General features: G+C 45.6%; 1 protein-coding gene across 1 annotated transcript in view; it reads right to left on the bottom strand.

The window, feature by feature from the left end:
- Positions 1 to 13,728, bottom strand: part of LOC115459531 (ovochymase-1-like) — a gene marked incomplete at its 3' end in the record, with an annotated part of 447,639 nt that overhangs the window by 98,098 nt on the left and 335,813 nt on the right. The window contains 1 exon segment of the mRNA XM_030189343.1: positions 4,686 to 4,814. Coding sequence (XP_030045203.1) covers positions 4,686 to 4,814 — 129 coding nt within the window.

The raw sequence follows: 13,728 nt of genomic DNA on the forward strand, positions 1-13,728 counted from the left end.
AGCCGTTAGTAAATACTCTGAAGGTGCGTTGGGAAAGATACGAGGAGAACCAGGAGAGGACGGAGCCCTGGAATCCAAATGAGGACAGTGTGTCAAGAAGTAAATTATGAATACGGTAAGACACTATTAGGAACCTGCAAGAGAGATCTAACGCTATAAGGGGCACAGAGCAAATGTTCATACAAAATAGGAGTATAATCTGTTCTGTCCAATAACCAATCACCTACATGTTGTAAAAGGGAGGCATAATTATATAGCTGCAAATTTGACAGGCCCAAGCCCTCATTCTGCCAATTACCATATAAGTAGGGGAAGTGTAATTTTGCTTTTTTTCCCACAACAGCAATATCTAGTCAACAGTTTGGTCACCTGCAAGTGAGGCCTTGAGGCGGCGTATTGGCAGAACTTGGGGCATATAGAGCCATTTGAGGGAAAACAATAATTTGATAAAGGCTAATCTGACCAGATAAGGGCAAGGGCAATGATGACCCACCCTCTAACTAGTACCTCGTTGTATCTAGGAACTCCCCCACATTAAGGGAGCACACCATCCTGGACAAATAAGGCAACTATATCCCAGGTACCTAAAGGAGCCATGGACAATTTCAAGGGAAAGGTCCATCTCCACGTCCTGCACACCAAGGCCTCAGTGTCCAAAAGCCTCTAATACAGAAAGATTTAAATTTAAATCCAAAATAATCCCAATATTCTTGGAACATATTCTGTAACCTCTAGAAAGAACTCTGAAAGTCAGTAAGATGTACCAAAAGATCATCTGCAAAGGCTATTTTGAAAATATTCTTGTCTGTCCCCACCCCCTTCACTGCTGGAGTAGAAAGGACATCCCTTACAAAGGGGTTCAGTGTCAATACAAACAAAAGCAGAGACAAAGGACAGCCCTGAGGGGGGTCCCCCTATGTTATTTCAAAGTCCCCTGAGTACCGTCCGTTGACCCACACATTAGCGCGAGGGGCAGAATAGAGAGTGCAGACCACATAGAAACCTACTCTAAAACCATAATAGTGTAATGTGGCATATATAAAATTCCATTTGACTCCATCAAATGCTTTCTGGTATCACAGCTGATTAAGAGCGATGGAACTGCAGAGTGCTGACTGAGTTCCAAAAAGGCCAATATTTTCCTAATATTTTTGGCTAGGTACTGGCCCCTGACAAAAACTACCTGGGTCTCATGCACTAATGCCAGGAGGACTCTAGCTAATGTATTTGTCACCTTTGCCTGTAGCTTGGTTTTGAAATTTAATAGCAATATTGGACGGTATGACTCCAGAAGCATGGGGTCTGCCAGGTTTAGGAAGAACCACTATCTGGGTCAAATTTAACTCTCCCAGCAATGTCTGGGAATCCAAGATGGCTCTATACATTACCTCAAGGTGCAGAACATGCTCCCCTACAAATTTATAAAATTCTGCTCTATATCTGTCAGAGCCCGGAGCTTTTAACAAGGAGCTCTGCTTAATCACCCAAGCTATTTTGTCTAACATTAATGGGGAAATTCAGGAACTCCCTATCTGGGTGAGATAATTGAGGAATGTCTGTATTATTGATACACAGATTATTCCTGAAGTCCCTCTTTTGGAGGAGCGGCATACAGTACAGCATAGTAGTCTTTAAAAATTTGGCTAATCTCAGCATCAGTATGTCAAAGCTGCCCTTTTCCATCCCTATGTCCTACCACCCATTTGGGCCCTGTGTGAGTAGAGACCAACCAGGCCAATAATCCACCCCCCATTACCATACTTATAATGCCCTTTGGTGCAACAACTAAGTGGCCTGCGAAGTCAATAAATCTTGCTTAGTAACATCAGTAGCTAAGGCCCCATGGCATTGATGAGCAATCCTGACTTGGCTTTCAAGGCAGATATGTCCTGATCCCTAGTTTTCTTTTTTAAAGTAGAATAACTGATTATATCTCCCTGAAGCACCACCTTCGCCACCTCCCAAAATAGAATAGGGTTATCCTCATCCTCAGCATTGTTTTTTTTTTTTTTTTGACATGCCATAAAGATCTAAGGGAAACTTCCACACCATTGGCCCTCTCTTAGCATTGGCATTCACCCAATCCACAGGATTTCACAGGAACCTATCTCTGCCCCCTGAACTGACAGCATAAAGGGGGACAGGAGAATGTAATTGATTCGAGAGTGGGTTCTGTGTGCCCGGGACAAGTGGGTATAATCTTTTTCCTGGGGATGAGAGACTCTCCAGATGTCTAAAAGGTCTAAAACCTGATATAAGGGCAGGAGATCTCTGTGGACGCCGAAAAGAGTGGGGCTAATGGGATCCGACTTATCCATAGAGGAGTCTCATACCCTATTAAAATCCCCACTCAAAATAATGGGAATGTTACAATACTGTAGCAAAGTACTTCACAATCTCTGTGAAAAATGTTCATACTGATTTGGAGCATAAACACTGGACAACACCAATTCCTGCCTGTCTAGCAGGAGTTTACAAAAAATGAACCACCTCTCCGTATCCTCCTGTATCTTTAGGTCATTTTCCCCAACAAAATTGCCACCCCCTTCTTTCCCTTAGCCGGGGCTGTAATAAAAGATCCTACCAACCAGGTCTTCAATTTCTCATGTTTGGATGTTGAGAGATGGGTCTCCTGTCGAAAGGCTACATCTGCCCTGTGTCTTTGGAGGGCCTGAAGGATTTTCTTACATTTAAATGGGCAAATAAATGACCCCCCACATTCCAAAAGATTATGTGAACCACTTCATCCTATCAAGATCCCAATGATCCCACTCCTATCCAAATGGGCAAAGAAATGCCCCCCCCCCATTCCAAAAGATTACATGAACCATTTCATCCTATCAAGATCCCAATGATCCCACTCCCACCCCAAGAAAACCCATAGATGGGGTGTCTCAACCACTCCCCCCCCAAAATCACGTCCTACTTTCCCAATCAAGACAGCCCCACACAACTCATACATGAAGTTGCCTAGAAGAAACTCCACAACCCACAGAAAAAGCAAGTTCCACTGAATCAGATGTGTAGCAGAACTCCTATCCACCCCTTATACAAGAAACCATTCCCCCTTTCATCACCTCCCCAAATCTCAAAAGATAGTATTCCACTTGGAAAGGGAACAGGACTTCAATGAACACCCCCCCCCCCCCACACCTCCACCCCTGGGCTCTTACCAAATTGTTCTTCACCTCTTCATGGCCCAAACATTTCCCACCCACACCAAGATCCACCTCTCCATACCCAGTCAAGGGGCCTCCATCACTGGAAAACTCTGTCAAAGCGAGCTCATCTTCTGCCACTGTCTCCATGTGACTAAAAAAAGGAGCAGGCAGCGGGGAATGCCTACTCCCCAGGCAAAAGTCTGGTCCTCTTGGGGGCAAGCATGAATCACCCAGAACCGGCATGGTGGTATGCCCCGTACCCCTTCAGGGCCTTTGTGGATGAGCCTTGGAAGCTTTGAGCTCTTCATCCAGCTCAGAGATTAACTTCTTTTTTCTTACAGGGTAGACCAGAATCTCTACTTGCCATTCACAGTCACAACCAGTTTGGCTGGATGCCACATCCCCACTCACAGGCCCCTATTTTGTAACTCCAATTTGTAGGGAAAAAATTCTTTATGCTTCGTAAAGTTTCCAGACTGAGGTCCGGAAAAATCCAGACCTTCGCTTGATAAGTGCAAACTTTCAACTGTCTCACTTTCTGGAGCACTTATTCTGTTTCTTGATAGCACAATAGCTTAAACCACCAAGGCCCCTCAGGAATAATGTAGATTCTAACTGAGGCTGCAGTTCTCTACGAGCCCTCTCAATTTCATACTTTGGTAATGCAGTTGTCTCAGAGAAACAGGCAGAGAGCAGGTTTAGAACACATGTAACAGGATCTGTACCTTCTCTACTTTCCGGGACGCCAAGGATCCGCAGGTTAGACCTCCTGCTGTTTTCTTGATCCTTCATTTTATCTAGCAGGCAGTCTGCTTGTTTTTACAATGTGCCCCTAGAGGATTTTTCCTCCGTTCCATCCACTTCCAAAACCAGGATCCGAGACTCAAGCGAATCCAACCAGGTAGTAAAGGCTTCAAATGTGTCCTGTGCCACCACAAGGTCCACTATTTCTGTCTTGGCCCCCTCCAATTTCCTTGAGAACTAGGTCTCACATGGCTTCTGGTGTCTCAGAATGAACAGCTTCTCCAGAAACAGTAAGGTGTCGTGGACAGCACCTAGTCTGCCTAGTGGATAGACCAGCACTGCTCTAACCATTAGGTTATGCCTCCACTTTTTAGTAATTTTAGTATGATCTGTGGAACTGGGTTCGATTCCCACTGCATGTCCTTGTGACCCTGGACAAGTCACTTAGCCTTCATAAATTATGAGTCCACTAGGAACAGAGAAGGTACCTGCATATAATGTATATAGCACTGCGTAGATCTAGTATCATTATAGAAGTGATAAGTAGTAGTAGTAGTCACTTGTGGGGAAGAACAATAGATCTATTCTCTATCCAACAAATTAAGTATGAAGCTCATATGCATTTTAGTATATGCAGATTATTGAATGCCTAGAAATTATACAATGTCTTTAAGGGAGACATGTTCCATTTACTGGCCTTCCCAAAATTAAGAGCACAGTTTGAACGTCATGTATTGTACAATAAATGTGCATGCTTACCAAGGTTTTTTTTTTACCTACCTGAAGGGACAAAAGTAAACATGGCCTTGAATCCTCTGAAGTTGTCTTCCTCATTACTTTCAAAGTGAATTAACATAACATTTCCAGGACTGATCACAGTGGGAGGAATAGAGAAACCACAAAGATTAGCTGTAAAATACCAAAACAGAAATTACAACTGTACAGCAAAATGAGGAAGACTTACCTGAAGCACAATATTTAGCTTAGCTTTTTTTGTTGCAACAATTTTTATTGATGACATTGCAAAGGAAACATAATAATAAAAATATACAGTCCAATATCAGAACAAACAGCAAGATAAAGCCTGTCAATCTTTTCACACATTTATCCCCTCAACCCCTACCCATCATATACCCCCCCCCCCCTTGTCCTCTGTTTTTATTTTCAAAGTATTTTATGGAGGATACAGCAAATAAACCTAGTCTTCGAATACTTTATTCAATGGACTAAAGTTGCAAGATATATTACTGAGGTATAGAAGCAAGGAATTTTCTCAATATTGGGGGTGCTCAAGCACCCACAGCACCCACAGAGTCGGCTCCTATGTACTGAGGTATTTATTTATTGCATTTGTACCCCACATTTTCCCACCTATTTGCAGGCTCAATGTGGCTTACCATAGTACCGTCAAAGGCGTTTGCCCAGTCGGTGGATAAAAATACAAAGTTGTATAGTGATCATATGAGGTATAAGTGGAGGGTTGAAATGAAGATTAGGTGTTGTCCTGTGCGATCATAGTCATGCTGTGTTGGTAGGTGAAGAGGGTTACATGGGGTCGTTGGGGTAGACCTTTTTGAAGAGGTTGGTTTTTAGTGATTTCCTGAAGTTCAAGTGGTCGTGGATTGTTTTCACAGCTTTTGGGAGCCCATTCCATAGTTGTGTGCTTATGTAAGTCCTTTGCAATTTGGGTAGTGTAGGCTTAGGTAGGATCTTGATGATCTCACTTTGTTTCTTATTGGTAAGTCTATGAGGTCTGTCATGTATTCTGGGACTACGCCGTATATGATTTTGTGGACTAAGATGCAGATTTTGAAGATGATCCGTTCTTTGATTGGGAGCCAATGCAACTTTTCTCAGAGGGGTTTGGCACTTTCGAAGCATGTTTTGCTGAATAGCAGCCTGGCTGCTGTATTTTGGGCGGTCTGGAGTTTTTTTTAATGAGTTGTTCTTTGCAGCCCACGTAGATTCCGTTGAAATCTGCATGCCTTAGGACCATTGATTGTATTAGGCATCGAAAAGTTGCTCTTGGGAAGTAAGGTTTTAATCGTTTGAGCTTCCACATTGAATAGAACATTTTCTTTGTTACAGAGTTTACTTGACTGTCGAGGGTAAGGTTGCGATCGAGTGTGACATCGAGTATTTTCAAACTGTCCGAGGTAGGGAGGATATGTCATGGAGTATTTATGGTTGTGTGTTTGTATTTGTTATATGGAGAGGAGAGGATGAGGCAACGTATTTTTTCGGTGTTCAGTTGGAATGAGTTTGCCCAGGAGTCCATGATGTTCAGACTACCACTGATTTTGTTGGTTATTTCTGTCAGATCATGTCTGAAGGGGATGTATATTATAACATCATCTGCGTAAATGAATGGGTTAAGGCCTCGGTTGGATAAGGACTGTGCTAGTGGAATCATCATCATGTTGAAGAGAATTGGTGATAATGGTGATGCTTTCCACGGTGGTGATATGTTTGACTTCGATTTTACTTGATAAGTTCTGGTGGTTAGAAAGCCTTTGATCCAGTTAAGTACGTTTCCTTCAATCCTGAAGTGGCCTAGTATTCTTAGTAGTATGTTGTGGTTTACCATGTCAAATGCGCTCGACATGTCGAACTGGAGGAGGAGTATGCTTTTGCCTGTGGCAATCTCTTGCTTGAATTTGGCCAGGAGGGTGTCTAGGATAGTTTTGGTGCTATGGTGGGATCGGAATCCTGATTGTGAATTATGTAGTATTGAGAACTTGTCCAGGTATTCTGTAATCTGTTTAGTCACGCTCTCCATCATTTTTACTACTAATGGGATAGACGCAACTGGGCGGTAATTGATATCGTTTGTGCTTTTCTTGGCGTCTTTTGGTATTGGGGTGAGTAGGTATAAGAGGATAAAATCCTTTATCAATGTTTTCATGATTTTTCCCTTTCCCTATCCAGCTCTTCCAAACCTCCCTTTCCTCCCCCTCAAGATTTTAGAAACCTCTCTGTTGAATAAACTACAGCAAGTACCAATTGTCTGAACAAGCCGCACTGTCACGTCTGTGGTTGTGACCCCTCTCAGACTTACCTTATTTCTGGGGGACAGCTTCTGAGCTGGCTTCCATCTGTCCTTTCTGAGTTACTTCTGTCTCTGTGTGCTGACTGCTTCCAGCATGTCTCTAATTGCTCCACTATACTGCACACCTGTGTGTGTTGCCTGAGTTGGCTCTGCCTCTCTCTCTGTGTGCTGGCTGCTTCCAGCATGGCTCTAATTACTCCACTATACTGCACCTGTATGTGTTGAGCCTCTCTATGCTTCAAGTATGCTTTCTGCCTGCTTCTTGGTTTGTGCTCCCCTCGCCCTCTGGTGACCAGAACCGATGGCTGCCATAGATTGTCTTGCTGTCCCTACCTGTTCCAGGTTTCAGCCCAGTCTGGATCTTCCAGGCTGCCAGACTTGTCTTTCTTGTTTGTGCCTGAACAGCACCCGTAGTTGCCTTGAGATTGCTGCAGTGAGCCTCAGGTGCTGATGGGCTTTATTAATCACCTAGAAACTTCTGTGTTTGCCTTTGCATCGTCTAAGGTCCCTGGTATGTTGGGGTGCGCTGTGCCCTTCTGCCTAGTCCAGTAGTAGTCTGAGTTTCTTGCTTGATTCTAGTTAGCCTGTGTGTAGCTTAATTCTAGTTAGCCTGTGTGTAGCTAGTTTTGGTTCTATTGCTTATTTCCTAGTCTTGCCTCTGGTCTGTATTCCTGGCTAGGGTTTTTTTCTTAGTGGCAGCTTGGCAGCTTTCAGTATTGCTCTGCTCCCTGCCTGTATTTCTAGCTACTGGAGCTTCAGCCATAGTCCTGTTCTCTGCCTGTATTTCTCAGCTACTGGAGCTCCAGCCATAGCCCTGCTCCCTGCCTGTATTTCTAGCTACTGGAGCTCCAGCCATAGCCCTGCACCCCTGTCCACCTTGCTTTTGTCTAGGTGTCTGTGGGAACTAAATCCTGATTCCTGGTGTTCCTGCCTGCTAGTCCCAGTACCAGATTTCCTCCAAGCCCTGTCGGCTGCCTGCACCCGGGGGCTCAACCCCCGGGGAACGGTGGCTAAGTGTAGGTGAAGCCTAGGTCCAGTCCCCTGTGTTCCTGTCCAGTGTGTACCAGTCCGGTGCGTTCCAGTCCTGTTTTGCCTTGTCTATGGTTTGGAGGTGATTTTGCCTGCCACTCCACGGCAGGGGTCCAAGGGTTCACAACCTAGCGTCTCCGGGAGAAGCCTGACAGAATGCAAAGGCCATCAGCTCGGCAAGATCATCTTACCAGCTGGGTTTCCAGCCTATGACTTTTTCCCCGGTTGGCAATACAGATTGCCACCCGGGGTTAACGCCTAGTTTCAGTTTGAATTCCGGTCCCACCACAGTAACTGCTCTTAGTTGTTTTATGACGCTCCATGACTACAGTGTTAAACTTTTGTCTGATCCAGCCCTGAAGAATACCCCGGAAGCTGCAGCCGAGAGAAGGCGTGTCTCATGGCTTGGGTTCATTAATAACCCAGTTTCTGCTACTGATCCTTCTACCAAGCTCTACGATTACCGCCTCAGACTTTCCTTTGATGCAACCCTGCAGGATACTCCTGAAGCCAACGCTGAAAGAAGGCGGTGTAGAACTCCCAAGCTCAGCGCTCCCAGCCAAGCTTCTGAGTGCAGCTTGAGGGGTGCTCCTAGCCAAGCTTCTGAGTCCAGCTTGAGGGGCGCTCTCATCCAAGCTTCTGAGTCCAGTTCGAGGGGCGCTCCCAGCCAAGCTGAGTCCAGTCCGAGGGGCGCTTTCAGCCAAGACTGATGCCAGTCCGGGTCCTAGTCCCGGTTCAGCTCCTGATGCCTGTCCTGGGTCGACCTTTGAGTCCTGTCCGAGTTCCTGCCTTGGTTCAGTTCCTGAGACCGGGCTGGGCTTCCAGCCCAGGACTTTTTCTTCAGATACTGCTCTCAACTGTTGGATGACGCTCCAAGAGTACCGGGATAGACTTTGTTCTGATCCAGCCTTGAAGAATTCCCCAGAAGCTGCTGCTGAAAGAAGGCGTGTTCGGTGGCTTGGATTTTTGAGAAACCCGGTTTCTGCGCTTGATCCTTCGATCCTTCTATCATACTCTTCGAGTATCGCTGCAAACTTTCCTTGGATCCAACCCTTCGGGATACTCCTGAAGCAGACGCTGAAAGAAGGCGTTGTGGAAGCCCCGAGTTCAGGGCTCGAATGCAGGTTTGGTGGAGCCTCCCGGGTCCTGGTCCAGCTCCAGTTCAGAGTTCCGCTTCTAGCCAAGCCTCTGAGTCCACGCCGAGTTCCAGTCCCAGCCGAGATGCTGAGTCTACTCCGAGTTTGAGTTCCAGCCAAGATGATGCTGAGTCCAATCTTAGTTTGAGTCTCAGCCAAGATGATGCTGAGTCCACTCCGAGTTTGAGTTCCGGCCGGGATGGTGCTGGGTCTGCTCTGAGTTCCAGTTCCAGCCGAGATGTTAAATCCACTCCAGGTCCCAATCCCGGTTCGGTTCCTGAGTCCAGTCCAAGTTCCAGTCCTGATTCCAGTCCGAGTTCTAGTCTTGATGTTAGTCCGAGTCCCAGTCCTGATTCCTGTTCCTGCCCAGCTGACCATGGTCATGTGTCGGAGCTTCTCCGTACATTTCACCATTGTTATCCATGGAGACCTGAAGCTCTCGTGGGGACACGGGAGCCTTGAGGGGGAGGTACTGTCACATCTGTGGTCGTGACCCCTCTCAGACTTACCTTATTTCTGGGGGTCAGCTTCTGAGCTGGCTTCCATCTGTCCTTTCTGAGTTACATCTGTCTCTGTGTGCTGACTGCTTCCAGCATGGCTCTAATTGCTCCACTATACTGCACTCCTGTGTGTGTTGCCTGAGTTGGCTCTGCCTCTGTCTCTGTGTGCTGGCTGCTTCCAGCATGGCTCTAATTGCTCCACTATACTGCACCTGTGTGTGTTGAGCCTCTCTATGCTTCAGTATGCTTTCTGCCTGCTTCTTGGTTTGTGCTCCCCTCGCCCTCTGGTGACCAGAACCGATGGCTGCCATAGACTGTCTTGCTGTCCCCTACCTGTTCCAGGTTTCAGCCCAGTCCGGTCCGGATCTTCCAGGCTGCCAGACTTCTTTCTTGTTTGTGCCTGAACAGCACCCGTAGTTGCCTTGAGATTGCTGCAGCTGAGCCTCAGGTGCTGATGGGCTTTATCAATCACCTAGAAACTTCTGTGTTTGTCTTTGCATCATCTAAGGTCCCTGGTATGTTGGGGTGCGCTGTGCCCTTCTGCCTAGTCCAGTAGTAGTCTGAGTTTCTTGCTTGATTCTAGTTAGCTTGTGTGTAGCTTAATTCTAGTTAGTCTGTGTGTAGCTAGTTTTGGTTCTATTGCTTATTTCCTAGTCTTGCCCCTGGTCTGTATTCCTGGCTTGGGTTTCTTTCTTAGTGGCAGCTTTCAGTATTGCTCTGCTCCGTGCCTGTATTTCTAGCTACTGGAGCTTCAGCCATAGTCCTGTTCTCTGCCTGTATTTCTCAGCTACTGGAGCTCCAGCCGTAGCTCTGCTCCCTGCCTGTATTTCTAGCTACTGGAGCTTCAGCCATAGTCCTGTTCTCTGCCTGTATTTCTCAGCTACTGGAGCTCCAGCCATAGCCCTGCTCCCTGCCTGTATTTCTAGCTACTGGAGCTCCAGCCATAGCCCTGCACCCCTTCTGCCTTGCTTTTGTCTAGGTGTCTGTGGACACTTCTGAATCCTGATTCCTGGTGTTCCTGCCTGCTAGTTCCAGTACCAGATTTCCTCCAAGCCCTGCCGGCTGCCTGCATCCAGGGGCTCAACCCCTGGGGAACGGCGGCTAAGTGTAGGTGAAGCCTAGGTCCAGTCCCGTGTGTTCCTGTCCGGTGCGTTCCAGTCCTGTTTTGCCTTGTCTCTGGTTTGGAGGTGATTTTGCGTGCCACTGCCGCTCCACGGCAGGGGTCCAAGGCCTCACAACCCAGTGTCTCTGGGAGAAGCCTGACACGCACCTCTTTCAACCTCTCCCTCTTCCCAAAATCAAACATATAGCAATGATAAAGAAGCTATTGCAATAAAAATCTAAGATGCAGGTGGGGCCAACCTTCTTTGGACCCCTACCTGCCTAATACTGAATATTAAATAAATGCAAAGAAACAGTATGAGCTGTTCCCCTTACTTCCGTAATCTAATACCAATAAGAACTAGTGAACAGCCAAAAAAAACCCGAAGGGTAAAATGGATTAAAGTTTTCAATTAATGGGTATAGCCCTCAGAGACCAAGGATAAGCCAAGGTCTGACCTGCCAGACTCCAATATCTACATGAGATGGTAGTGTCTGCGGTCCTATCTCATTCATGGGGCTGTTATATACCCATAATAATTTACTTGCATACAAAAATCATTCATTATATCATCATTCTTATTTTGTTGAATATTGCGATGTTAATAAACAACAGCAAAAACTTCAAAAACAACACTTAGCTTTCACTGAAGTTACACAGTAACCCCTCTGGTAGAATAAACAACGGGGCCCATATCGTTTCGCCTTCTTACAGGCTTCCTCAGGTTTTGCCCAGTATAAATGTTAAATGGGGTTTCACTTGACCATGCAGGAACGTGAAGACCCGTTCTTAACAGGCCCAGAATGATCATATAATGAATGATTTTTGTATGCAAGTAAATTATTATGGGTATTTTCCCACGCTGGTTGTACGCCTTACAGACCCTGTCCATCCGCTTGTTGAAGAAAGACTTGAAATGTATAACACGGTTGTGTCAGTTTTGCTGGGCTGGGAAGTGGGCCAAACTAAGACAGGATTTACTGGTGGGTGGCTGGAGACAGGGAGGAATAGGTTTCCTGGACATATTTCCATACAACCGTGTCTACTTAGGCATGTGAGAGACTGGCTCCACGCAACACACTACTACACGCCTACAACGTTTGAACGTGCCTTTTTTGCCCCACATGACGCGATCGCCCTTTTACATCTGCCAAGAAATAAGATACCCCTTAGTCTCAGAGTACATTGCTTCAACCCCTTCGAGCGGTGTGGCACTGGTGGGTCGGACAATTGGGCGGCCACCCGAATACATCAGACCAAATCCCAATTGTAGGTAACACACTATTTCAACCCGGAAATGACAGCCCAATATTCGGAGACTGTGGGAAGAAGGGGGTTACGAGGCTGGAACACTTGTTATAGGAGAACGGAACACCACTCACATATGAAGCCTTACAAAGCAAGATAGGGTCTGACTGGGGAAACAGGTTCGCCTACATACAAGTCAAGCACTACCTGCAGACCTTGAATCAGGCAGCCCTGGGAAGCCATTTGGGAGAAAGGCTACGGGAATTTTTCACTAAACTAGCAATAGAGAGACATGCGGTATCTGATCTGTATGGGGCCCTGGTCCGCTATAGGCCAGCCAGACAATATGAGGGGCGTAAACTTAAATGGGAACAAGATCTTGGTATTTCCCTGGCAACATGGGACGTGGCGGCAACGCTAAGGGCGATCCGACAGTTGGTTACGGATGAAAGACAGAGAATGTGGGTACAGGTTGATCCTACGGGGGTATATGACCAAGGCACAGCTGGCTCACTTGCAGGGCCCGGAGAATGCTAACTGCTCCAAATGTGACAGAGGCCCAGGCTCTTTTTATCATGCAGTATGGCAATGTCCAAAGGTGCGTGCATTTTGGCAGTGGGTTCGAGGATTCTTGATATGGATGGGCAATAAAATTCAGGGAACTGAAAGGCAATTCCTGTTAGACCAACCTAGAGCTTTTGCCCCCTTAAATGCGCACGCAGTTCTTCTATGCAGGAAGCTGAGTTTGGTAGCCCGCAAAAGCATTATGCAATACTGGACCTCCACAGAGGCACCATCCTACCGGCACTGGAGAAATCAGGTACACCTGTTGGCTTAATGGGAAGCTCGAGATGCAAAAAAATCTGCTAAATGTAAAAAGTAATTTCTTCATGTTTGGGGACCCCATACCTACAGATGCTGAGTCCTAGGGGACGCAGCCTGCTTATCAACACCTGTTAGATCCTGTACAGACTTGTCTAAAGTACCCGAGATTGCTCCTAGTTAAGCTTTGATTGCTAAGGAAGGGAGGGAGGGGTAGGAGGGGAGGGAGGGAGGGGTAGGAAGGGGAGATAGGTCTCGGACGGGAGGAGGGGATAGGGCTATGTATCAACACAGTTCTTGACTATATTGAAAAGCTGATTGTACTATATGCTGTTCATAATAATAGATACAAGACAACTTGATTAACTAACAGAGAATCAGAATGTAAAATTGTCAGCAAGTATACCACCTTGATTTGTATTATGCTTCCTGTAACATGCTTTCTTTTGTTCTATGATTGCCTGTTCTCTCTGCACTGAAAAGTTTAATAAACAGACAAACATAGTAGACAAAGCTTCCATCCCTCTAATTTGTTGATATGTCCTTTTGATCTTTATTTGAAGACATGTGGTCACTGATTTATCTATGCAGTTTCTCTACTGTTGCAAGATACTTATATATTAGAATATTGATAAATATATCCTTACGTGTATGTTTTTATACTATTCTTTTGAATGCTCATATTCTTTTGAGATTTGCTCTTTGTGTCACAATTGTTCTCTATTTTTATGTGATTATTTTATGTGATTACTATTTCTGTACAATATTATAATATAGATGTACTCTTAAATTTGTTTAATAAGTTACATGCGATTCTTTCTGTACAAGCATGGGCAATATTGGCCTTTCACTATTTGTACTGATTTTATATATATATATATATATATATATATATATATATAGTCGTTATCAGTGCATTTTTTCTAGTGAAAAAGGT

Source organism: Microcaecilia unicolor, unplaced genomic scaffold (assembly GCF_901765095.1).
Source record: "Microcaecilia unicolor unplaced genomic scaffold, aMicUni1.1, whole genome shotgun sequence".
Classification (NCBI taxonomy): domain Eukaryota; kingdom Metazoa; phylum Chordata; class Amphibia; order Gymnophiona; family Siphonopidae; genus Microcaecilia; species Microcaecilia unicolor.